This window comes from Cinclus cinclus, chromosome 6 (assembly GCF_963662255.1).
Source record: "Cinclus cinclus chromosome 6, bCinCin1.1, whole genome shotgun sequence".
Taxonomy (NCBI): Eukaryota; Metazoa; Chordata; class Aves; order Passeriformes; family Cinclidae; genus Cinclus; species Cinclus cinclus.
The window spans coordinates 51,447,197-51,473,333 of record NC_085051.1 but is presented as its reverse complement, the minus strand read 5'-3'; the positions used below and the strand labels follow the sequence as shown (position 1 = coordinate 51,473,333).

General features: G+C 40.6%; 1 protein-coding gene across 1 annotated transcript; it reads right to left on the bottom strand.

The window, feature by feature from the left end:
- Positions 1–14,927: 14,927 nt before the first annotated feature.
- Positions 14,928–24,717, bottom strand: DLK1 (delta like non-canonical Notch ligand 1). The gene is made up of 5 exons (XM_062495313.1): positions 24,645–24,717; positions 23,723–23,786; positions 23,119–23,249; positions 18,494–18,635; positions 14,928–15,669 (listed from the first exon to the last, which is right to left on the bottom strand). Exons 1-5 carry the CDS (start codon positions 24,715–24,717, stop codon positions 14,928–14,930), a joined length of 1,152 nt encoding a protein of 383 aa, XP_062351297.1.
- Positions 24,718–26,137: the final 1,420 nt, after the last annotated feature.

The following is a 26,137-nucleotide window of genomic DNA, read 5'->3' as shown; positions in this document are numbered from 1 at the left end:
TCCTTACAAGACACAACATGAAAGGAAAACAAGCAAATTAATCATTTCACAGGTGGCTTATAGCAAAGTGTCAGTGCTGAACTGAAAAAGATTTGAGAATAGCTGTGAGTGTTCTGGCAAAAAAGAAAAAAGGAGAATGTAATCTTTGATAAAATGATGGAGGTCAGCAAACTGCAGATAAAAATGGAGATAGCAATGAGATAAACACCAGCTGTTTTTTAAATCCTTCTGAGGCAATGTATGAGGTGAATTTCAGGTGTTTAAGAGGACATATGCAAGTTCTTGGAAAACACACTGTCATAAAGGAATATTAGAGGAAGAAGGAATATATATAGTTCTTGCCAGCCAGGATAAATTATTATTAATGTTTGCAATGGATGTCCAAATAGCAGGCACCAGAACAGTTGCAATGGTTTGGCCTCAAAAAGCCTCTAGACACCAAACTTTTTCACATAGCAAGATGTAAAAGGTCCAGTTTCTGTGTTTTGCATTAGTAGGGGGGAAGTGAATAGAGAAATCTGACAGCTGCCAGATGGCACAAATAGCTCCACATTACCAAGTACATAAGTTTATGACAGAAGACTTGCAGTTTTGCAAGAGCTCAGCCTTCAGAAAGTACACCTAAAAGTTTGTATTGTATAAATCAGGGTGACTGAACAAAGTTTTTATCTTCCTTTGAAGTACTCTTTATCTCTGGAATTTCTGGCCATCAGCTTCAATCTCTTGCTTCAGTGAATTTTACATGCCACGTTACTACCCTTCAGTCCCCTCTCCCAGCTCCTGCAGTCCTCTCAGCATCTCTCCAAGAGGTGTTGGAACTGCTTAGGGCTTACCTTGGTGGCTGTTTCTCCACATATCCTTTACTGACATGTCTGAATTCCTGATATCACCTAGGGCAGACCTGAAAAGAAAAATGCTGAACTGCAGATTCTTTAAAATGGGTAGAGTCACGAGAAAAGGCACAGGATGTTGTTTTTTAAATCTTGCTATCATGTGATCATGTGATTTCTAATTTCATACAGATTCCAGAGACAAATAAGAATATTTAAACCGGGCCTTTTACGAGGTACACTGAGCAAATCTTATGTAAAATATGAGACAGTCAAGGCTGAAGACTTCTGTGACCAGCTATGAGTGAAGATAGACAAATGCAACAGGGGAATGTAGCTTATCTGAATGCATCCTCCTTTCTGGGGGTTTCTGCACATAATTCTGCTCACCTAACCAGCTAGAGGACAAAATTTTATTGCTGTAAGTCATATTTATTTTCTTGTAGAACAGGACAGAAGTAAAAGACCCTACATGCTGTTTAGTAGTAAGATGGAATAAGATGGAACCAGAAAATTTCCCTTCATATATAAAATCATTATCTGTACTCTTTAAATAAAGTTTGTAGTCAGGACACTTGTGCAAGATGCCCTTTTTGCTCTGGCTAAGTTTGTTCCTCTTGTTCTCCAGGTATGTACACATATGAAAAGAGGCTCAGCTCTGAGTTGGTTTTGAAGCTTCAACAACACAAACAGGGAAATCTGTTCTGTGTCATCAGTATTAGGCACTGAATCTGTATGTCTGCAGTAATTGCCAAAAGATTTCTCACCCCAGCTTTGTTGTGATTTTGATGTTCTCTAAATGTCAGTGAAATCAGATAACCGCCCCTTTGCTAAATAATGTCTGTCCTCTCCCTCTGTCCAGGGGATGAACATATTGCCAGGAACTTTTAAATAGAATGAAAGATGGGGAGTGCTGAAACAGCCACATGTACTTCAAATTCTTCTTATAAAAGTGGTTGTCATTAGCACAGATTATTTTTGTTCATTGCATATGTACATTTTCTAAATAAAATTCCCAGTACTATTGCCCCTTTCTCAAAAAAACCATCAGGCACTCAAGCCCAAAGTTATAGCAAAAGAAAATTTTTATCTGTTTAGAAGGCAAAATAAATCATTGTGTGGGAGCACTGCCAATCAGAGACTTACTGCAAATGAAAAAAATTACACAACCATCACTTTATTTGGATCAATGACACCTGTTTCTAGGTAGATTCAGTGCAACTGTTATGTGTGCAGATGTACACACAGACGATGCTATTATTTATAGAAGGGTTCACAGCCCATTAGAAACCATCTTGTAAAAAAGCTGACTTTAAAACCTCTGAAGATACTTTTAGGGAGCTTCCAGATGCTTGGACAGTCAGCCAAATCTCTGGTCCACAAGAACAGGATGGAGATCTAAAAAATCAGGTCGTGTTTTTAATTTTCTCCTGCAATATCTTTTGCATTTGACACTGAAAGAAAACATAATAATTCAAGAGAACTAAAATCTGTCTGAGTTCAAAGGAAAGTTTCAGTTCAGTTTGTGGATATCCAAACTGGCATCTTCTCCCTACAGGTGGTAAATGCAACTGAAGTCTCTCATAATCTTTTCTATAAATAACATCAGCACAAAGGTTTGCAAGACAGGGTCCAAAGAGAATGAGGGCAGTTGATGTTCTTCTTTCATCTGAACGAATGCAGTATCATTTAATTTGACCTTCATTTCTTGTTAGCATTGTTAAAAACTTTATCTATTAGTAAAAGAATTTTTTTGTGTGTGCATGTAATTTTCTAGACTTATTCCAGAAGAAAGAAAACACTATCTGGGCTTGATCCTATGTAAGGAACAGAAATTAATGAGTGGACAAAAGACAGATGCAGAACTGAATTTTGATTGTGCAGTGTTCATGAGCATTTCAAGCCATGCAGAAATATTCCTACTGTATTTTCATCCATTTACTATTCAATACCATGGCATGTTTTCATACAGATGCTGCACCTGAGCTCACCTCCTCTTTTGTTCCTTCAACGACCTTCTACAGTGTTGTTAAGCAATGGAGAGGGCTTTTTCTTCAGGAGTGTTCTGTTCCATCAACATTTGCTGCTTCCACACAGTGAGAAATACACTTTCCTCCCAGCTTGCACACTTTAAGTCTTATCACGTAGGTAGAGGCAGTCTATTGGCAGTCAAAACAGACATGTCTTACTTTGCATTTTTCATTATACCAGTACCTGTGAACAGAAACTTCACAGATTTTCAGATTTAACTACTACTGGCTTAGTTTACTTTAAATGATAAGTTGTGGGAAAAGAGAAAATGATTACTGAATGTGAACATGAGAAAGAACTGAGTTACTTCACTGGCCTTTTGCTGGCTGTCCCTTAGGATCAGCAGGGCTGATGGAAGAAGGAGGTTGGCAAGGAAGCCAAATGACTCTGGAGCCCTTGGTCAGCCAGTCTGGGTAACCTGCAGTACCTGGAGGAGTCGAGCAGCGTCGGTGCTGACTGCACAGGCTGTGGCAGCAGAAATAGCACAGCTCCATCAAAGCACCACTGTCTTGACCTAAAAACCCAGCTAGGGAATGAGTTCACAGCCACGGGGGCAGCGCTGAGCTGACACAGCTACCCTGCTCTCCATGTTCATGCTCTGCTGAACACACAGCATAACACTCAGCCTGCACTACATAGTGTATTTATTTTATTTTATTTTATTTTATTTTATTTTATTTTATTTTATTTTATTTTATTTTATTTTTATTGCTTTACTCTAAGTCTCCAGAGCTTCAGTGCTACGTAGGATTTAACACATCCAACAAGGCACTAGAACAAAGGGCCATGCCTAGAAAAGTAATGAACACATGCTGTCATAACATGACTGTTAAAGCCACCTCTCTGCCCCTGTGAAACCTCTTATTTCTTCAGCCTCCTCAGCACATATGCTTTACCAGCTCAAACTCACTCCTGCACTGGTAAATAGATATCATCAACTACCCTTTGACTATTTTATGCTAACAGAGTCTATGTCTCTGCTGGAAAACATAACACCATTTCATTTGGTTTAGTAAGCTTAAAGAGGGCTTACTCAGCTGCAAACAATACTACAGGTTGTTGTGCAGCATGCTTTACCATCTGACCACTGACACAAAACTAGTAAACAAAAGAGAAAAACAGGGACTAAACTTCTGAAAATTAAAATCTTTGCTCCGGAACAAATGTCTTTCAATAGTTCAAGAAGCACTAAGGAGAAGAGCAGGCTTAAGATAGTAGGCAGAGAGATCAAGGGTGATGTTTTTCCACAGAGGACAGCTAATAGTTTCCTTACAAGTGGTGCATCATTCATAGAGCTAACCAAGCCCTTGGAAAAGATGTGTCCCAAGGCTAAGGACCTAGAAATCTGAAACCTGATGGCAGAAATTAGAGCTAGAAGTCTTATGCCTTGGCAAGGCATAATTTCTTTAATTTTGAGGAAAATAAAAATAATTACCACTCACAAAACTTCCAGAAAAATTAGGTGAAATTTGTTAATTGAAGCTTTTATTCTAAAATATTACTGTGGTAATAATGAAAGAAGGAACTCAGACCAAAATCCAGAATGAGAGTCAAAACCAAATAAACCACTCTAAAATATGGTTTATATATCAATCTCTGCCTAGGCTATATGTGTTTCTATTAGCTACAATTGAAAACAAAATTATATCTGTGTTTTTCTTAGGAATAAGGAGATCAAAACCTAAATTTGTGCTACAACCCAGCCTTTGTTGTGACTTAGGTGACAAACCTTCAGCCCTCTTCCACCACTATCCAGTCAAGCAATTTAGCTGCTCCGGAAAGATCCACAGCAGGGTTTGCCATGGGCAGGGACACCTCCCACAAGAGCAAACACCAGGTAGCTCAATGACCTGTCCAACCTGGCCTTAAGCACTCCCTGGGGTGGGGAATCCACAACTTCTCTGGGCAACCTGCTCCAGTGCCTCACTACCCTCAGAGGGAAGAATTTCTTCCTTACATCTAAACTAAATTTCCTCTCTTTCAGTTTGACCTCATTACTTCTTATCCTGATGAGGGATCCCTCTCTGGCTTCTTCTGAGCCCAAAGAGGATCCAAAAGGCAAACACAGGAAGAGTAACCTTTCATAATGCTGCACCAAAGAAAAGTTGGTACTTTCTTTCTTTCTTTCTTTCTTTCTTTCTTTCTTTCTTTCTTTCTTTCTTTCTTTCTTTCTTTCACCTGTTCAGTTCCAATTTTTAGCATGTACAAAAGATTGTAATTCACAGCTCCTTTTCTGTTTCCTCATGTCAAAATGCTATCTCACAAGTGCAGATTGATTCTGCTGAGTGCACATGTTGAAAAATCCTTGACCATTTGGATAGAATGAAAGAATTGCTGGAGCCCTGCTCCAGCTGAACCTTTTGAGCTGCACCAGCAATGACATGCCAAGGCAAAACAAATTTGCCATATGTGTGATGTATGGCACTTTGTGAAAGGACTAGACTTTCATATCCCAGCAACCATATGATCTTACAGAACTTTGAGAAGAATGCAGCCAGTCAAATAAGAATGCAACCCTAGGGCCCTCTGTGGCTCCAGCTTCAGTTCTAATTTCAGAATAGAAGCTTTATCTTGAAATCTTTATTCAGGCACACACTCATGCAAAAATTGAATCAAACTGCAAATAGATTTTCTTACCACTTCCCCTTTTCACGAGCATGGATCTCAGGCAGGCTTTGAATAATTATGAAGGTTAACACTCTAACAATATTAAAATCCCCATTTCTGACACTGGAACTAATTCAGAGTAAGGATCTGAGGTCCATCACACCTCAGGCTCAGGGAACCACATGCTCCTGCAGGAGGACAGGACACTATAGCCAGCTGCATCCTGTAATCATGTGCAACTGGCGGCTCACAACAAGCACAAGGCATTCTGAGTTCACTGAAAGTGGAAGAGAAAACAACTGATATTACTTTTTTATTTGCTCCAGGTTGGGCAGCTTCATGCAGTCTGCATCCTGGACAATTGAGGCACAAGCTGTTACCTGTGAGGGAATTATTTCAGCCAGAAGCTCTAAGATGTTGGAAGGGTTGATCTCTGACCTGCAGGAGGCGTACTTCTACCTTTAAAAAGCTTGACATTTAGATGGAATAGTTGTTTCCAATAAATCTGGTGTTTTCTCCCCTCACACTTGTTGTTTTAACTATTGCATTTATAACTAGAAATTCATGACAGCCCAATAAAACCCGTTTCAAAAGGACATCAAGTCTGTATGAGCAGCCCTCAGAATAGTGCTGTTACACTTCAACATGACTGTCAGATTATTATTTTTAAATAACAAGTAGAGGAGACAATATCTTCTCATCCTTGGAAACCAAGCTGGTTTTTTTGCTGAGACTTAAAACAACATTAGTCTGAGCCAGAGACTAAGCATGGGAAAACTGAATATTGATGGTTTGCATCAGACATTGATATTTCACCCCCAGCCCAGGCTCATAGAAAGAATTATCGGAAAAGTTTAAGTGCAGGCAGGATTTACAATCGAAATGTCAACAAGACAACATAAACAGCAGTGAATAAGACTGGCTGGATGATTGGATGGAAATACTGTGGTGTCTTGTGAGTGCATTGTTAGTTGTTGTGTTGTTTCTTTCTTTTTTTTTTTTCTTTTTTTTTTTTTGTTCAGGGGGTTTGGACTTATTATACTGAATATATATTCTTAATATATACTTAATATATGTTCTCAAAATCCGGAGTTCCCCCTTATCCCATAACTGTAATTATCCTCCCCCGAAGACAAAGACAGATATGCACACAGTCATCACTACCAGAGCTTTCACAAATACCTGTGCAAGAAGCAGCTATCATCATCACTCTATTCATAGTTTCTATGTATGATATGGCAAGTGCACCATCTAGTCACAGCATTGCTCACTGTCACAGTCATGGCCTGCTAAAGCACCTTGCAAACATTCAAGCACACAACATCCATGTCCAAAATGTTCCTTTTTCTTTTTTTTTTTTTAATATACAATCAGTTTGGTTCACTGGAACTTTAGGGCAAATGTATTTCTGTAGAAAAAACATGAATATTAATGGGGCAGAAGCTTGTGAGCAGCCTTAGTTGGAACTTTTCAGTGGAAACTCACTCGTTTGCAAAGTCAGCACTGCCCACAAGAGACAGAACATATGAAAGTGTTTATTATTAATGTGAATACATCTGAAGACCTATTTAAGCTGATAGTTTAATGCTCCAACATTTGTACCACAGGCTTCAATAACATTTTGTCTCCTCTACATCAAGTTCTTCCAAAGACTGGAGAGAAGAAAGAACAGCAAGGAATCCTTTTCAGCTAAGATTGCTTTTTTGAAATACTTACATCATGTTCCTACTCAAAGGAACAACACTAATTTTGCCTAGCAATAGGCACAATCAGGATGCAAACAGACACCTCTTCAACTGTTCAGGATAGTCTTTGCTGAATATCACTGAACTAAACTCCAAATGTATTTTCTTCCAGCTTGCCCTTCTCATGAGCAAGGACCTCAGGCAGGCTGAATATCACGTTTGCTGAGTATCATCAATACCGTTTGCTGAATATCATCAGCCTCCTCACTTCTTGCCTCTCTTTAAACTGTGCAATGGATGGTAGACACTCATCCATACCAGGATGTCCAATTCCTCATCATCTTGTAGTGGTCACACATGCCCGGCCGCCTGTAAGCAATTGGGTAGAGTATGGCAAATCTAAACAGCACATCTCAGGGGGAACAGAGGAAAAGAGCAAAGCCTAAATTCCCTGCTTCTTCTAGCTATGCCACCTACTTAGATTTCCTCCCCTGCCTGAAGCTAGTCGCGCCTACTAGAACGACAAGGACTTTGAGGACTTTCATTGTTTCCAGGTTAACTGGGTGGCCTTCATTCCTCTTCTGTCTTGGGATTCTGTGGAGACCATCCCACTGTTTTACTTCACATCCTCAAAGTAAATGCTTGGACTCACCATTCCATTGTCTCTTTAAACTAGGCTATTTCTCCATTTTCTTCTCCTTTTTTTGTATGCCTGTGCTAAGTAGAACATGAAGCCCTTTGCTAAACTTGTAAGTGGATTATGGCTGCATTGATTTGGGCATGATCTTCCATTCTAAATGCTCTACCATGCTGTATTTGTTTGCTTTTATCCATGCCATAGTAGTTGCTCTCAAAGACAGATGGATTTGAGACACTAGTGTGCATAGTGTTAAGGAAGCCCCTTTTCCTCCAAATTCATGCTTCTGGAAATGATGTCAATGGACATGATCACCCTGATGTACCTACTTAGGAATGGGAGGGAGCTACTGGAAAGCCATTTGCATGTCACAATTTTGCAACTTGGCCAACAGGGCTAACAATCTCTAACCTTTTCTCTTGAGAGGAAAGTCTTGAGGCTGGGGGACAGCCTGAATTTTTTGCACCCTTTCTCACTCATCAGTACTATTTTTTAAATGAAGATCATAACTGTAGGATAAAAAAATGAAAATCTCCAGCCAAGAGCAATGCAAAATCGGTTCAGTAATGAGCAAAAATCAAAAGGACTGATATTCAAAAGGGAGATGACACCCCAAGGTAACAGCAGCAGTTTCATTGAAACTATTGGACAATTCCAGCTTTCTGAAAGAGAGAACAGGACTGGGCCTGCAGGCAGCTGTGCAGACCAAACCTGATAAAGCTGCAGCTTCTCCCTCTTAGCTCCCTCAACCTCACACGTGCTCTATAAAGAACAAACTAAGACCTCCCCTGCTGAGCTAATCTCTTAGAATATAACAGCCCTGCAGTTGTCTAAAGAAAAGCTGCCTCAGACAGGGCTCCACATCAGACTTGGTCCCTTTATGGCTCTTTCCCAACAGTAAGCCCACACGTGATCCTTAGGCTTTCATCTCTGGCTTCCAGGCAGTCTTTGTTCTCTCTCAGCAAGGAGGCATCACTAACTCTTTCTTGGGCTCAAAACTACAGGGACTACTCCAACACTCCCTGCAAACAGGCTGCCTTTCATATCTCCCAGCAATCCCGGCTCCCAGCCACCAGATCAGTCAGATCTTAGTCCTCCAAGTCCTATTAGTTAGGAAGAAAAACAGACACAGGTGAGAGTAGAGGCTTGAATCCCTTCAAAGCTTGCATTTGCCCATGATAACATGTTGGACTCTTGTAATACTTCCAGTAACTTAAACACTGTAAAGTAGAATGTATTAACTCCAATTTTATTTAGCCTTTTGGAATATTAACTGTTTCTTGCTGGAAATGTAGATGCACAGATCCTAGCAAGGTGTGATGTACCTGCATCTGCTCTGGAAATCTGAGTAATCTGAGTGAAGTTCTGTCCTTGAATTTGGTACAAAAAGATTTTTAAAAATTAAAGCACGTATTTTCCTTTTTCCAATTTGAACACCTTAGAAAGCCAATAAGGAGAGACAGGCAAATAAGAATCTCACCACACAGTGTGAGAAGCATAAGAATAGATATAAGATTATTGACAAAGTTGCTGTGCATGCTTTTTTGGGTTAAAAAAATAGTCAAGCAAAAAAGAGAGAGTCTAGGAGAATATCAGTATACCAAATTTTTTTCATTTAGCTGAATTTGTAGAAAATAAGTTCTTGGTTATCCTTTCCTTATTCTGATTTCCCTCTAATTTTTCCTCTCCTAATTTGACTGTTAACATAAAATATTTTCATTAATGTAGTTTGCTTTATAAATCACAGAATCCTAGAATGGTTTGGATTGAAGAGGACCTTAAAGATTTTGTAGTTCTACCCCCCATACTGTGGTCAGGGACACAAATACGTTGCTCAAAGCCCTATCCAGCACTTGCCAACACTGCCTTTGAACCCTTTAAAAGTGCACAGTGTTTGCGTTTGGTCTACCAAAAGCCATGCACAAGTTAGAAGGATGGCTGAATTCTACTTTCAGTTTAATTCTGGAGAACAGTAATTCTCTTTGGGGAAACACTGCTGTCTTTCTCTGCTGATGCAGATGTGGTTTTGCTGTAGCTCACCATGTCAGGAGCAGTGGTTACATACAGGCGAAGGACTACTGGCATGGTCTCGTTCTCTTTTTTGCCACTTTCCCATAACAAATCACCGGGGATGGGTTCCAAACTTTCCGATGTGAAATGAGAAGGGAGCGGCTGGAGCAGAGTCAGACGGTTCTGTGTTCAAATGCTGCCATCAAGCGGACAGATGCAGTAGAAGGCTGCGACTAGTAGCAAGGACATCGTTCTGAAGGAGGAAAGTGGTTGGAGAGATGAAGAATAAAACAGCATTTCTGCTCCAAGCTTCATGTTATAAGAACATTTTTGCTCTAACAAAAACTTATCACTAAGCCTGGCTTATTCCCTCTTCTATATTATATCACTTTCATATTTCAGCATCTTTGCTCAGACTTGACTTTGAGGGACCATGAAAATTGAAGAAGGCTGCTCTGTGCCTGTAGAATTTGTCTCGATTGCTAGGGGCAAGGATCACATTCTTCATTGTGTACCCATGGACCTCTCTGAGACCCTTAGATATGAGCTTCAGCACAGCTTCCCCATCTCAAAGACCCACAGGGAACTGAAATGCAAGAAAAATTATCATTTTCAGTTTTAGAGCTAATAACCAAAAATTAATTAATTCAATGGTTCTTCAAATCCCAGATCAACAGTTCAGTTTATATTTGAAACTGAAATATTCCCCTTTACATGAAGTCTTATTCCTTGTCTTGCAAAGTTTTAAAGCAACCTTCGCCATCATCATTTGAAAACCTATCTTCATCTCCTTCAACAGGACTTCCAGAATTTTCAGAATATTACTTGATGTTTGAAAGGGCAAAATCCCAGTACATTTTCTGGGTCTCTCTCATTTAATAGACACAGAGCTGCAACAAAGCTGCCCTGTCTTTGTGGACCTCAAGTGCAGACTCCAATATGGGTTGAGCAACTACAAAAGTCTTCTCTCAAGACACTTCATTCACATAAGCCAGGCATAACTGGATATTTTCCTAGCCTGTGTGACTTCCAGGAATACAGGATTTGTCCATGGCTCATTCACAAGAAATGCATAGTAAATGAGATGTGTTTTGGAAAATTCACAATGTATGTATAGTACATGTGCAATGATTTCATGTTCTCTGGATGCATATGCATGTAGTTCTGCCAGGAAGGTCCTGTATTTATAAAAACAAAAAGCGTTCCCTATCTGTAGCAAATTGTTTTGCCCTTAAGGCTGTGATAGTAAATAAATTTGCCAAGGCAAATTTGAGAACTTGGAGAGAGAATGACATAGTTGTGAAAAGTATTGTACTCAGCCGGTGCTAACTGCCCTGTTTTCAGGGATGGTTTGTACAGATTCCTATAGCCAGCTCCTGAACACTCCTTCACTCTCAAAAGCTGAAGGTCAGGTTTAAATAGGAATTCCATGGTCCACCTGGATCTAAATATTTCTTTGAAAACAGAACCTCATGCTGTCAGTCTAGAAGAGCAAACTAGCTGGGCTGCTGTGGATATATCATCAGCAGAGGGTTTAGCACTTACAGTCGTAATCTTCATTGACCCAAAGCAATGCATACATTGTTGATCTATAGAAAGAATGGCAGAAAAAGAAAAACCATGCGTGTATTCACCATTCAGATATCCTTCTCCAGAATTCAGTGATTGTTCCTTTATTTGTTCTACTTCTGCAGCAGAGAGACCTCTCCCCCACCACGGCTTCTCCCCCACTCCCTGGAAAAAAACCCCAAACCAACAACCCCCCTCAAAAAAGCCCAAAATGAAAACCCACCTAAACAAGCCCAAAACAAACCAACCCAACTGGAAAATCATCCATGACCTGTCTCTATGTCTCTCTTCTGGAACACCTATTTTTATACTTGTTCCTTTTTGTTTGTTGGTTTTTTGTGTTGTTTTTTTGCTTTTGTTTTTGTTAACATAACAGATACAGAGGCTAAGATGGCTCAAAGGCAGGGGTTCAAATAAAAAAAAAAAATACAACAGTATATTCCCCCATGCCTTGGGGACAAGAAGGAGCTAATGCCCTTAAGAAAGTGTCCCACTGTCCTAACCCACTCCTTAGACAGGTTGTCCTTATTTATTTTTTTGTTTACACAGGCAAAAAGGCAGAGAGGTGAGTTTGAGTCTCAGAAGCATCATTGCTTGATTAAAGGAGAACATTCAGAAATCAAAGTGTGAGACATGGCAATACAGGTTGGTACCTACAGCAATGGGTATCATAGATATGTTGTTCTCTCTCCATTGATAAAAAACATGTAGCATTAACATAAAATTGAACTGGCATCAATGTTCTGTTTTCTCTTTGCTCTTATGTCACTGTTTATGGACAATGCTTATTTTAAACTTATTGCTTTGGAGTCACGTTGCAGGCCATTGATCCATAATCATTTTTATCATCCCAGTTGTCTGTCACTCGTGTGGTGATAAGGTCTTGCAGCTATTCACTACACTAACAGCACAAATATGAGAAACAAACATACACGTTTAATTCTTTCCTGGAACAGAGAAGCTAAAGACAGATACTACTTCCTCCAGACTTTCATGTTTAAGGTAACACTGTCTCTATTTGGAGAAGGACAATACACCAGTAACAATAGGAAGGATACTAAGAGTTGAAATCCATTCTTTATCCAAGCTGTGCAAATGACCTTTTCTTCAAAAATGCATTTTTGTCTGCATATGAAGAAATGCATTGTAATGGAGGAACAGTCTGCTGGGTCACCGTGGCTAAAAAAAAGGTAACAGTTTATAAATATGAATTATAACTTCCTAAGTTTTGTATGTTTAAAATAAAAAGCTTTGTTTGTTAAAGACTTGTTCTGTCCTGGAGCAGACCAAGTTGTAAAGGATAAGGGAGCCTCTGCTCAGAGGTGGGGGGAAGGTGTACAGGCAGCTCAGGAATTCAACCACTGACTCCTAGAAGATACCTAAAGTTGTAACTGGTTTTGAATCCAAGTTGCAGCGTACCCAGCAGAGTTATGCCTGTTTCTGGTTATCTCCAAATTGACCCTAAAATATTTCTAATATTGTTAAAATGCACAATACTGAATTACATGCTTAAAACATACTAGTTTAAAAGAAGTGTTTCAGCTCCTGAGACCCGTGTTTCATGGCTTGAAATTCAACTCAGCTTACCCAGTTTTACATTCATCTGGGTTTCTAAATCTTCTCCAAACTTCACCACAGCTGGCTGAAAAGTTGCTAGGTTTGATAAATGTTTGCCTTTCCAGTAAGAGCTTTGAGAAGGAGCATCTTCTTAATTTAAATTTTTCACCCCGTTATCTGTAATTCAACACTCTTCACAGTAATATCCGAGCACCACTTTTCTTCTTAGCACTACAATGTAATGCCACTGCAATATGTGGTCATATTATCAACAATGCAGCAAACTTGCTATATATTCATAGCAATTCAGAGAGATGCTAACAAAAAAAATCCTACTATAATGCCACGTAAGGGCTTTAAGGATTTTTTTTAAATTGAGCAGCTGTTAATGGATTTGGGAATAGCATAGTTAGGAGAGAGCTGAGAAGCCGCTAATCATTCTTATTTAGGGCGGCAGGGGAAATAAATTGTTACAAAACTGCAGTTAAAGACGCCTTTAGGCACCGCAGTTGGAAGCGATTGGTTTTGCTGTTTCGGTGGCTTTTTTTTTTGTTTTTCTTACAGGGAGCGCTCAGTGTCAGGCTGGCCCATTTAGGAAAAGAAGCTGGGAGACCCAGGAGGGCCATGGCCCGGGGTGGGACAGAGCCACGGCCTCACCAAGGGCACAGGCTCGCAGCAGCTGAGCGCACCTGGCGCTGCTGACCGGGCCCATCGGCAGCTGCGGACACAGCAAGCGACGAACCAGCTCCAGGCACCGTCCGTGGGCTCCCGGCAGCAGCAAAAGCCGACAGGACCAGAGGCAGGGCTGGAGCACAGTGCGAAGAGTCCTTTCAGCAGATGGGGTACTGGAGCAGGCAGTGCAAGCAGCAGCTGCAGGCAGAGGCGGAGCCCGGCGCGGCTGCAGCGCAGCTCGGACCAGAAGCAGCAGCACCCACCGGGCTGACCCACAACTCCTGAGAGCTGGAGGTGGCCCGAGCCCCAGGCAGGCTCCTCAGGGAGGTTAACACTTCTTCCTGCCCTCAGGCCCCTGACGATTGTATGGCTTTCGTGACCCTTCCCTCTGTTCGCCACTGCTGCTTTTGACTCTTGAAAACCTTCTCCTCTCCTTGAAATGCGACAGAAAAAGCAGAAGTGAGGAATTAAAAGCAGCTGTCCTATTTCAGGTGACACGTGACATCTTTTCTTTTCTCCCCATGACACAGTCATGAAGGATACCTTTCTCAGCAGAGGTCTTTAAGGAGTATTTATAGAAAAGTCAGAATCTGATCCTTTAAATCTCTACTAGGTCTCTAAAAAGAAAGACATTTTTTTAAAGACCTTTTTAACATTTAAAAATAGATAAATAGAACAATTTATAGATGCAGCATTTCAAGCAAGAGACCTTTAACCGGAAATTAATATCCCAAAGACCTCTAAGATTCTATAGAAACTCTCTTAAAGCATGTAAAAATAGCAACACTGACTGAATAGGTGAGATATCAGTGTGAATTTGCTCCTGCTGGTTGCAATCTCTAAAGCCTTTATCAGATAAAGCAAACGAGTTCAGCATGGACACTCATTGCAGACTTTGAGGTAGAATAAGGTTTAGAAATGAATAAATAAATAAATAAACAAACCAGTATAGCCCTTAAGTGCTGTTTATTATTAAAAAAAAAAGCATTACTCAGCAATTTGCAAGTACTGCACTTGCCAAATGAACTATGCACAAAACAAGAAAGCTGCAATACAGTTTCAGTGATAAGTTAGTTTTTATTTTACAAAAAAATAGCTGCCTTGAAGAGAAATCAAATTAACATCCCTTGCTTTTTAATCCTTTTTTTCTTTTTACCTTTGATTTTGGGGAATGAAAAAGTCCTTAGCAAGACAGATACAGCACATTTCTTCATTATCACTCAGCACAATTTACAGCAAATATATCCACAAATACTGAGGTCAAACACAGGCAATACATTTTACATATTGCTGTGAAAAGTTGCAAGCTGCTGCTTGGCTTTCAAGGGCCTAGATGGCAGTGTAGTTCTTAGTGTAATTAGTCAATTTGATCTTCTCTGGGAAGATAATATTAACTGAGAGGTTTTCCCCACTGTTAGACTTCAGAAAGAAATTCTTTTTCTTGCGCAGGAGGTGACTATATTTGGCATTAGCAAGCCACATCTCACATTTTGAAAAAAAAACAATCCCAGTTGTACCCAAGACAACAAGACATGTAAGCAAGCCCAGCACAACAAAACATATCACCTGACTTCTACTCAGTAAGGGATCTGCATTTTGAATTGTTTCTTTCACTGTTATTTTCAGGATTTCTTGTTGCTGATGCACTGATCTGTGGTGAGCTTTTGAGGGTGGCTTGTAATTCTGCATATGCTTTGTCTCTATATTCATTCCAGAGAGACTTGTGTTTTTGCTGGGATGTTTGCAGGTCATGCCAACAAATTCTGGTTTACAGATGCACTCGAACCCCCCCTGGGGATGCTCACTGCAAGTCCCTCCATTCTCACATGGGCCACTTGCACAGAGTCTGACACGACTGCTGCAGAGCTTTCCTGTATAGCCGTGGGGACAAGAACAGCTGAAACTCACACCAACATCTGTACATGTTCCTCCGTTCTCACATGGGTTGGATTCACAGTCGTCTTTATCTATTTCACAGAAGTTGCCAGCAAAACCAGAAGGGCACAGACAGGAAGCATGAGGTGCAAAACCATTGTCATCAATGCATGTTCCTCCATTCTGGCAGGGAGAACTAGGACAGATAACAAACACAGACAGAAAATTGAAGTCCAAAGGAAAAAACTATTAGGAAACACTTCATATAATAAAAAGAGCTGCTTTTCTTTAGAAGAGCCAATTCCAAATGCAAATCCACTAAAGTCAGTGAAGCTGAATAAAGAATGAGTTTGTTCAACAGCTTTGTCAATACAGATTATAATATCTTCTGCTGACCCTTCAGGCAGGATTAGTACATCAGTATATGATTTCAACCCAAAGAGCTGTGAAGGGATTTTAAATTATTTCAAACATTTATTCAAATTAAGCTTCTCACTGTTTTTATATGCTTGGAGCTATTTAGCTGAGCAACTACTGAGACAAGACAGAACAAAGACATGAGCAGCATGCCTGCTTCCTTTCTACCTGATTATTCCTAAAATAATATACATATTGTATTGGCAAAGCAAAAGAGTGCCATAGCAACTAGGCATAAAGCTGATTGGTTTTCTTCTGCCTGTGTTCCATGACACAAAAAATTTAGAAGCAAACAGATACTTTCCTATAAACTGCTGTTCAGCCAAAATTTTTGACAGACACAATTACAGTAAAAAATACCAGTGAGAGAATTTCAGCCTGGGCAAAGACAGCTGTAATGTGAGAGCAGGACCACAGGAAACAAAGTATTTCTGCAAATTCTTTTAGTACTTCCCAACTAGTAGCCTGATATTATGTTTTAGGTGACATAAATTAACTGAGATTTTTTTCCATCTTTACAGTGCAACTGTGCCTTACTAAGCGTAATGCCAAAAGATGTGGCCATCCAGTGATTGGCACAAATGTGTGAGTTCAGGGGACCTATGCAAAGTGAACTTGGTCATTTAGCTGTTCCTGCTGGCTGACAAGGGTTCCTGGGACCCAGGTTTACAAATAAACCTCAAACCCCACTTTCATGGCAGTTCATCACATATCAACAAAGCTTTTAAAACTCACTTTGTAAATAAAAAGGAAAAATATTTGGCAAAGTTTAGGCTTGACAACAAAACTTTTCTCAATACTTATGTGTCCCTGAAGACATATAGCAAAGCACTACCTGATCATTGAAAAGTCCAAGCTGTTGCTAAAAAGCCCCACTTTCTGGGCAATGAACACCACAGCTTCAGATGTAGACATTTCACATATGCAGCAGTCAGTAGCAGCAGGCTGTTATGGAATTCCATGGTGGGACACAGGGATTTAAAAGATCTGTTGACGTCTGACTGAGATGACTGTGAAAGAGATGTGAGCTCTGGACTACAAATGGTTCCTGGTCACTGGTCAGAACAAGGCTGGGCTAGTCACCATTGCTCTGGGACTACCTTTGGTAGCGATTGCAACAAGCACCTCTGGCTTCACTGGGGACAGAAACACTCAACAGCCATCCATCAGGAGAGACTGAACACTGTGGCAGAGGAAAAATCTGTCTGTCTTCTGCAGCTTCCACTACTCTGTCCTCTAGTACTGTTCTTCACTTTAGATGCTGGCTGGGTGTAAAAGCACTAAAAAGAAAATACTGGAAGTCTGGGAGAAGTATTAGGAAAGCAAAACTGGGCTCACTGTTAGTGATAACTTGAGGCGAGGACTTTCAACCTGTTAACCAGCCACTACATCTTTTTGAGCAAAACATGGAAATTGGAGTTATACAGTCCTTCAGTGGTTATGGCAGTCTTGGAGAATCTAGCACCCTCCCTTAGCTTTACAGGTCCCATAGAAAATTGGACAAGCTGGTTTTGTTATGAAAATGTGTAGAAGTTTCAACCTTCATGTCTGGTTTGAATCTCAGTACTTTCTAGGGAAATGGGAAGAAATTGCTGGAAAACATAAGTGTAAAGTTTTTTCTGAAATTTTCAGAATGTAAAATATGGAAATAAAAAAGAGTTAAGGGGAAAAATGCAGAATTTAAAAAATTTCTTTATTTATTACTAACAGAGTTGCATTTGCCTAATTTAAATATGTTTAAATAAATAAAGCCTTAATATTAATTTCCTTGACTAAATTCTGCTACTTTGCATTTTTGGCATTTAACAAAACAAAGTGTAGTTCATGAAGGGTTAGTTGTGGAAAGCATTCCATACTATTCTTCTTTGCTTCCCAGATAGTCTGGTTTCTTTCAGAAAGTACCACTCACTGCTCAGCTTCAAAGCAACACATCAAAACATCACACAGAGGTCACTAATGCAGATACATGTAAACAGACTAGAATAAACACTGATTTGTGAATTGCTCTGGTTCCATCTGTGAATATTAACTAAGAAGCCAGCAGTAATGCTCAGTAATATCAGCATTTTGAACACTACCACTGAGGTACAGAGGAATTGGGAGGAAGTGAGATGTGAATGAAATGACACCATCTGATGAGGTCTCTTTCTACGATGTGGGATGCAATGCACTCCCTGGTGGACTGTGAATTATTAGCAGACATGGAGTGCTTATGCTGACAACAGTTGCCTTTTTGAACTAAATGCAGATTTGCAGAGCCTGCTGGTAATTTTCCTGAAAGGGCAGGTTCCTAGAGAGAAAGAATCACTGTTTCAAGTATATTGCTTTCTTGAGAAAAATTGTTAATGATTTCCAGGCTAGTTCACCAGCATTCAGTCCAAAAAACAGAGTGCCAAAACAAAAAAAAAAGTAGTTTCAGCAATTTAAAAATATAAGAGATTTAAAGAAGTACATGGAACTAATATGTGTTATTTTGTTGATGCTGTATTTTTGGAATTCACTGGGTTTTTTTTGGGATAGCTAGTATATATGTCCACACTTAGCAAAGAATTCTAAATAATAGAAGTGTAGATTTTAAATACACGTCAGAAATCAATACTTACCCATTGATAATGCAGGGTCCTTTCTTGAGATGGCAGTTTTTTCCTGTAAATCCCTGGGCACAAAGACAAATATATCCTCCATCACCTGTCTCTATACAAGTTGAATTATTAGTGCAGGGCTTTGCTGAACATGGGTGAATATCTGTTTAAAAAAACCCAACAGGGCTTGATTAATCTAATAAGAAAGTGTGAGCAAATGGTATATAATACTTCAAATAAAATGTAGCTTTAACAATACTTCATTCTGCATTTTATAAATTCTGATCTAGTCCCCCCTTTGTTAAAATGGAGTTCAGATTGTTCAACTATTGCAAGCAATTGCAGCTTATTTCTCTTTCTAGCTCCTGCTTGCAAAATGTGTTTGAATTGCTGCATTCTATAGAGAAGTAGTATTAGAAATAAAATATTAGTATGGGACAAAGAACTTCTGTGTATTCTAGCCATACTTTCACAATCTTGGCTTCTCCATGGGCAGAATTCTTATAAAGCCATCAGGAAATGGGAATTCTCCCTGCTCTCTGCCCATATAATTATGAGCTTATGAAGAAATGTTTCAAAAAAATAGAGATCAGCAATTTAGAAAAAAATCTGTTAAAATTTCATCTCTTAGCTGGGCTACATTCAACCTTTACATAACTATACCAGAACACAGAGCTGTATGACATCTGGACACAAAGTCACACATCTCATTTTCTTTGCAATTGCCCTGCTGAGCTACTTCCCACTCAAATGATTACTGAATTTTTAAGATAATTAAAACTAAATAAACAAACAAGTGTGTATTTTAGCAAGCTACTCCAGCAGCTGCAGAGAAGTGCTGACTGGGAGGTATCTGATGCCTCACACACACACATATACACACTTTCTAAAAAGATGAAAAGGGATTTAAGGGCATTTATATTTTACTTCCCACAGCATAACATAAAATTGAGATGATATCATAAGGCACTGCAAAATTTTAAATACAGAAAATTACAGCCTCAGCTTTCAAATAGAATGTTCTCTGGATAAAAGGCTCCGTGTCCTAATGCATTAGCCTGTTCTCATTGCAAGACAACAACTTAGCATGCACTTTGAGTGTAAACTCCAATTTTCACAAGGACCAAAAGAATCTTGAATTCTTTTTGGAGCAGTGTTGTTTGCCAGCTATTTTATTTTCACAGACTCTAAAGGCAGCTAATAAAGCGTGCACTTTGATGAAGGAGAAAACATGAACTTTGATGCAGAAGCATGGAAGCTCTCTAAAATATATATATGTGAATAGGTATATATATATATATGTATTACTATAAAAAATTTATGTCAGGTATTTAATTTTAAAACACATCTTAAAAGGATGTTGTACCAGGATCTTTTAAAACATAATACATAAATAGCCTCAATTAGCCCATTTTCTCTATATTTTTTTTGTCTCTCAAAAGGACAACCACCAAGTGGCAAATGAGATGAAAACTCAAAAACTGGATGTTACATTTATACATATGAAGGGCTTCAGCCACATTACCCATAATTAACTAAGCTGTCATGCTGCAGTACATGAAGTAATCACTGAGTGTTTTTATGAGGAAGATATGCTCAGCAGTAAAAATTTGTAAAAATTGTCAGAGGACAATTTTTAGCCCCTGTCTTATGCATTCATTGCACAGGCACTAGAGATCCCACCTGTATTCTCTGATGAATTTACCAACATGTGGCCTTGGCAAAGCAGTCCAGTGACAAGTAGGACAATTTACTCCCAGCTCACACTGTATGCTGGCTTTTAGCCAAATTGAGGCCAGAATTCCAATAGAAGGTCATGGACCTGCTAACACAACTGTGTAGGCACAGCCAGGGGTAACAAGCTGACAGATCTGATTTAGCAAGGTGGATCAAACACTCTGACTGGGCTGTCATTTCTTTCCTGGAAACAAATTGATTAAATTGATTTTCCCTTTGTTATGGTCAGTGCTTGATGTGGTGCTTGTACTGTGCAGTGTATATCAGCTTCAGAGGGAAACTCTGTGCAGTGCAGCCTGGTTCTGGGGGTTCACACACTGGATTTCAAGGCTGTGTTTCCACAAGATGAGAAGATGCCATGGCATCATGATTCAGTTGGACAGGCTCCATTGCAAATAGGTTAACCAGCAGTGACAACACCAACACCAACTCACAGGTGTCTTTCTTCAAGTGCCTTGTCTGTCCATATGACTGCAATATTAGTAACAAACACTGATTCTGCCCTACATGTTTACAGTGGATCAAGCCCAACCCCTAACCTGCATGTCTCTAAATTACTAGGAAGGTCATTGTTGACCTGAACTGAGAAGCAGGCTGCCTGTATCCAAAAACAGCTACACAGTTGGAGGCATTAGCAAACCAGTTGGTGATCCAAAACTACTCCAGAAAGGAACTTCCATGATCAAAGCCCAGAAGATCATATACTAACTTTTCTACAAAACAGAAGAGGTCCAAAACATCACCAGTCCAAATAATCTTTTTTCTTCTCCTGCTTAGCAAGCAAATAAACTGCTAAGGCTACATCTCTATTTTAGAAATACTTCCATTGCTTGCAGTGACCAATGCCCTATAGACCCTCCCACAGTTTTCCATTCTAGGTTTTTCCTTCCTTTTTCATAACCTGATCAAGTTTCATTTAATGATACCTGTAAATTAACTGTAGCTACATGTAAATTAAATCTAGCTACCTGTAATGACTTTGTACAGGCAGGAAACTGATACCAACTTTTGGCAGAGGATGATGGGATCAGGGGCTGAGCTATAACCCATTTGAGGTTTCAGTGCTTTATTGGGTCAGGATAACAATTTCTATCAACTTTCCAGTAGCAAGAAGAGGAGGAGGAGGAGCACACTCCTCTTGATCCCTTATGGCAAACAATGCATTTAGAGCAGGTAAAACCACTGAGATTAAAGACTACCAACATAACATTGCAGCAGATGAAACAATAGTTATCCTTTTGGCTGAAAATTCTCAGCAGCTCTTCATGGGGATCTAAATTCAAATTGGCAAAGAAGACTCTGAGATGACTCTGAGTGTTGAGAGAAATAATAGTTTCTGCACTTAAGCAAAGGATACCCTTTTTGGTATTATAGGACTATCTTAATGAGTATGTGTTAAATCAGGGTTTTATCATAAAGATGTGAGTTCAATTTTCAATGCATTCTTTTGCATCCTAAAGAGCAATTGCAAGAGGGAAACATTGCAAGGCTCAAAATTGCAAAGATATATTAATATTAGGAAATTCAGCTATGGAATTAAAGCTTTTAGAAGTAGCTGTGAAGATGCTACCTTTAAAAATGTGGGAAGTTGTATTCACTGATAAGCAACAGAAATGGGCCTCCTAAGGTGGCAGAAGGGGGATCATTCTGTGTAGCTTGAGAAATCTCTGACTGTAGATCAGAGAAGGACTCATTCCTCCTCATTAACTGCAATGAGAATCCAGGTGTCTGTCCCAGGTACATACACATATGTGAGATGTGTCCAGAACAACATCTGCAAGTTTAGAGTCACATCTGCACCACAGATGTCACCACAGCTACTACAGCTCCTGCAAACATACCAGGACTGACTTTAGGAAGCCCCTCTCTGCTCATGAGTGCTGTCAGTGAGTACAGGCTGCAAAACCTGATGAGTAAATCAGTAAATGAGTACCATGAGAACCTTGCACTAAATTCTATGCTACTACAAGGTTGTGACCCACCTAAAACCTTCTGATTCTTTTAGTCATCTTGAAAACCCTATGCAGTTCAAACTTTCATCAATCACCACTCTGGCTATCCAATGGAGAGCTCAGGCATGCTCTATAAATTATAAGCCATATACTAACAAAAGCCTGAAAGGCGTGAAGAGAAAATGAGGCCCTGGACACTGCAGCTACATGGACTGAACAGGCACATGCTCCTGGATGCTCATGTGGTTTCCATCTCGTCAGATCTCTCTGACTGAACATTTGCCTGTGTCAGCCAAAATAAACCATCTCAACAAAGGCCAATTCTTCAGCTTGCTCACGTTAAGCTGGCTGATTCTGACTGACAAAGGGTGAGAGAGTGCACATGGAGCTGTTCTTACCCCTCAGACCTGAGGGGGAAGTGGCAGCCTGCTCAGGAAGACCTTTTTCTCAGTTATAGTAATGTTACTTCACAGAATCATCACTGGGTTAAGTAAAGAAAAAAATAAGCACAATGTTTTTCTTTCAAGAATTACTAAGAAAATAGCATATACATATACATATACATATACATATACATATACATATACATATAATGTGCTACATAAATATTTAAAATTATTTACTATATACTGGACAACTTGTATTTTGATTAGTAGCACTTACATTACAAGAATGGAGCAGTTATTCGTTGGCCTTGTCCCTGATAATTAATGTTTAAAATAGAACGAGTTTACACTTTGCTTACACATATGCCCATTTACAAAAGATACCGCATTGCTTCTGCCTAAATTATTATAGAAGTTTGAGCTTTATGTGCTGCTGCCCAGAATCTCCTCATTATCTGGAGCTAACATTCAATACTTTAAGATTAGTTCTCCAGAAGGACTTTGTGCATCTCCAACACCAGATGGGGCTGCTCCCCCTCACTTGTTCAAGGAGAGAAAACTATGTGCAAACCTATGTCACAGAGGCTGCCAACCCAGCCCTCTTCACAGATGCACTGCCACGGCTTGGCACAGCTGCCGTGCAAGCACCCAGGGAAAGGAACACACTGATTACAAAATGCACCCTGCCAGCCAGGTTGACACCTGAAAGAGATAAAAGACAAGACAGAAACATAGAGAAACATTTTTAATAGAAACATTTTTAATAAATATAATTAAAAGGATACCCCCTTTTTTGAGGCACAATAATAAACTTTGCATACCAAATTGTACTATTTGAACAAAAGCAAACCATCAGTGCTTCTGGGATACCAGAAGCAGTTAATGTGAAGAAAACCATTTCATTCAGCAAGGAAAAAAAAAAAAAGCACAACAACAACAAACCCAAACTAATCAGTGTAAATACTTTAATACAGGAAAAAGTAAACTAAACAGGTATCTAAACATCCGTGCCCTATGATTCCAGTTATTGCTGTATCATAAGGCAGGGCTGTTTCATTACAGATCCATATTTTCAGAGACCAAACCATTCCAGTTTCTATCTCTCTTACCAGGACTATGAACTATTGAAGCTGACCATTCCTGTGCTAATACCCCTGTATGACAGATCTTTTTACCTGCATTCACTGGGAAATTCACAGAATCCATTCTCTGGATGGCAGCCAGCTTTACAGCTCACGCCTGGAAGAAGAGATTTACAACAAACATCAAACCAGAAAAATCAGCACAAAAAAATCTCACATCATGTCCTACACACATTAATGATGTTTTGAAAGAACCCAGACTGCAAAAATGCCCCTTTTCTTTTTTTCTTCAAACACAATTTTGTATGGTAAAATTTTAAATTAACCTAAACTGGAACATGTTATAGAATGCTCCTATAGGGCAAATGAAATGCCATACAGAATTAATCACAAAGTTACTTTAGCACACGCACAGTGTACGTAATATCCCTATACACTATTTTAAAGGGGTAATGTCAGAGCAGATGCACGGATGCCGTTTCACAACACGCCACTCCAAACGCATTGTTTCAGAACTACTTGAAACACAAAAGTAATTTCAGCCAGAAAAGAAAAATCCATTTAAGACTACTTACAATAAAAGTGCTGAATTCATTACAACTCTACATCGGATGAAAATAATAATTTTCATTAGATCAGGCATAAATAACGTAAGTTAAAGAGAAGAGACCTCAGCCGCAATTTGTGTTTTGTTAGTTTGTTTGCTTAAGCATTTGCACCAAGCAATGCCCCTCGAAGAGATCACCTTCAGGCACCGACACCCTACGCCAAAGGCAGGAGAAGCGCGCTCCGTCCGCTGCCAAGGAAAAGCCTCCCGACGGCACCAGCATCTCCGGGGATGCCATCTCCGAGGGCCGGGGATGCCTTCGCCATCGGGGCACTCCGGGAGGGCTCCCGTCACCGCCGCTGCCCGGCCGCCCCAAACTCCCAAAACTTTCCCAAGTCCACTCCCCTCCCGCCGCACTTCCCGCGGGCAGAGGATGCCGCTGCCCGGCTCTCTCCTGGCCGGCCTTACCTGGGGCTGCGGGGAGCACGAGGGGCAGCAGGCAGCAGCAGCCGAGGATGCCGGCGGCGCACGGCAGCCCCATGGCCGGGCCGGGAAAGCGGCACGGCCCGCCCGCAGCACGGCCGGGCTCCGGCGGACGGGGCGGGAGCAGGGAGGGACGGAGGGCGGGGAGGGCTGCCCGCCTCCACCCGCGGCCGGGGAGCTGCCCACGGGGCCGGGCAGACACGGGCAGAGCCGGCGCTCCGAGCCGCGCTGCTGCCCGGGGGCGGCCAGAGGAGCCGCGCACCTCCGGCAGATCCGGCAGCTCCGGTAGCTCCAGCAGCTCCAGCAGCTCCGGCACCTCCAACAGCTCCAGCAGCTCCGGCACCTCCAACAGCTCCAGCAGCTCCGGCACTCCCAGCAGCTCCGGCACCTCCAGCAGCTCCGGCACCTCCGGCACTCCCAGCACCTCCGGCAGCTCCGGCAGCTCCGGCAGCTCCGGCAGCTCTCCTCCTGCCGCGGGCGAAGGGAAGAATCCTGTAGGGGCGCGGGAGAAGGGAGGTCTGGGGCGAGGGGGAGTGTTAAGCATGCCTCTGGTCTCCTTAAAACTTAGTCTGGCCGTCTGCCCCTAGTTTGGGGCTTGCCCTCAGAAATCTAAAGAGTTCTCAGTCATTCCCATCAGAGCTCCAACACTTTCAGGAAAGACTCAGCGAAGGCAGGGAAAGTATAACACTGTTCTGAGGCTTGAGAATAAGACTGCACCAAAACGTCCCAAAATGTACCTTTAGCAGTCACGGAACAAATCAAGGAAAAGCATTACTTTTACCACGAGACAATTTAAATTCTGTGTTTTATTCTGCGACTGTACATTTTTCTTTTATATCTCTTTATTCTTCCTTTGCACAATCCCTAAAGGAAACAGACTGGCTATTTCTTATTCTTTGTATTCCTTCTAGTTCATTGTTTTCTTTTAAAGAAGTTCTGCCGGTATTCAGGATTCCTGAGGGACCTGGTTTTTGCCTGCTGATGCAGTGCTTTCTTCCTTATTTACTACTTTGCCGGCTTTCATGTGAAGCAACTAGAGACCCTAATACTTTGGTGAGAAAGCTACAGTGGGCTAATTCAAGATTACCTGCTTGAAAATGCACACTGGAAAGCACTCATTAGCTTCAGATTGTCCATGTAGCGGTATTTCAAGACAGCGATGTCATGTAGGTTGAAAAAGTTTGCTGCAAGCAGTGCTCCCTTTTAGTTTTAACCAAGAACAGAAGAAATGAAGGACAGAAAAAGGAAGAGTAGATAATGAGGGTTGGGTTAAAAGAGAACACTCAGGGAGTGAGGTGTGAGAGGCAGACACTGCTTCTTCAAGGCCCTTCAGAGGCTTTGGTTTCTGAGCTAAGCTATCAGATAGATATCAGATATCAGGTATCAGGTAATGCCTATCTGACTCCATAGGCACGGATTGATTCCAAGCCTTTTCTGCTTGTCTTGCTTACCTTTTACCGAAACATTACTGTTTTGAA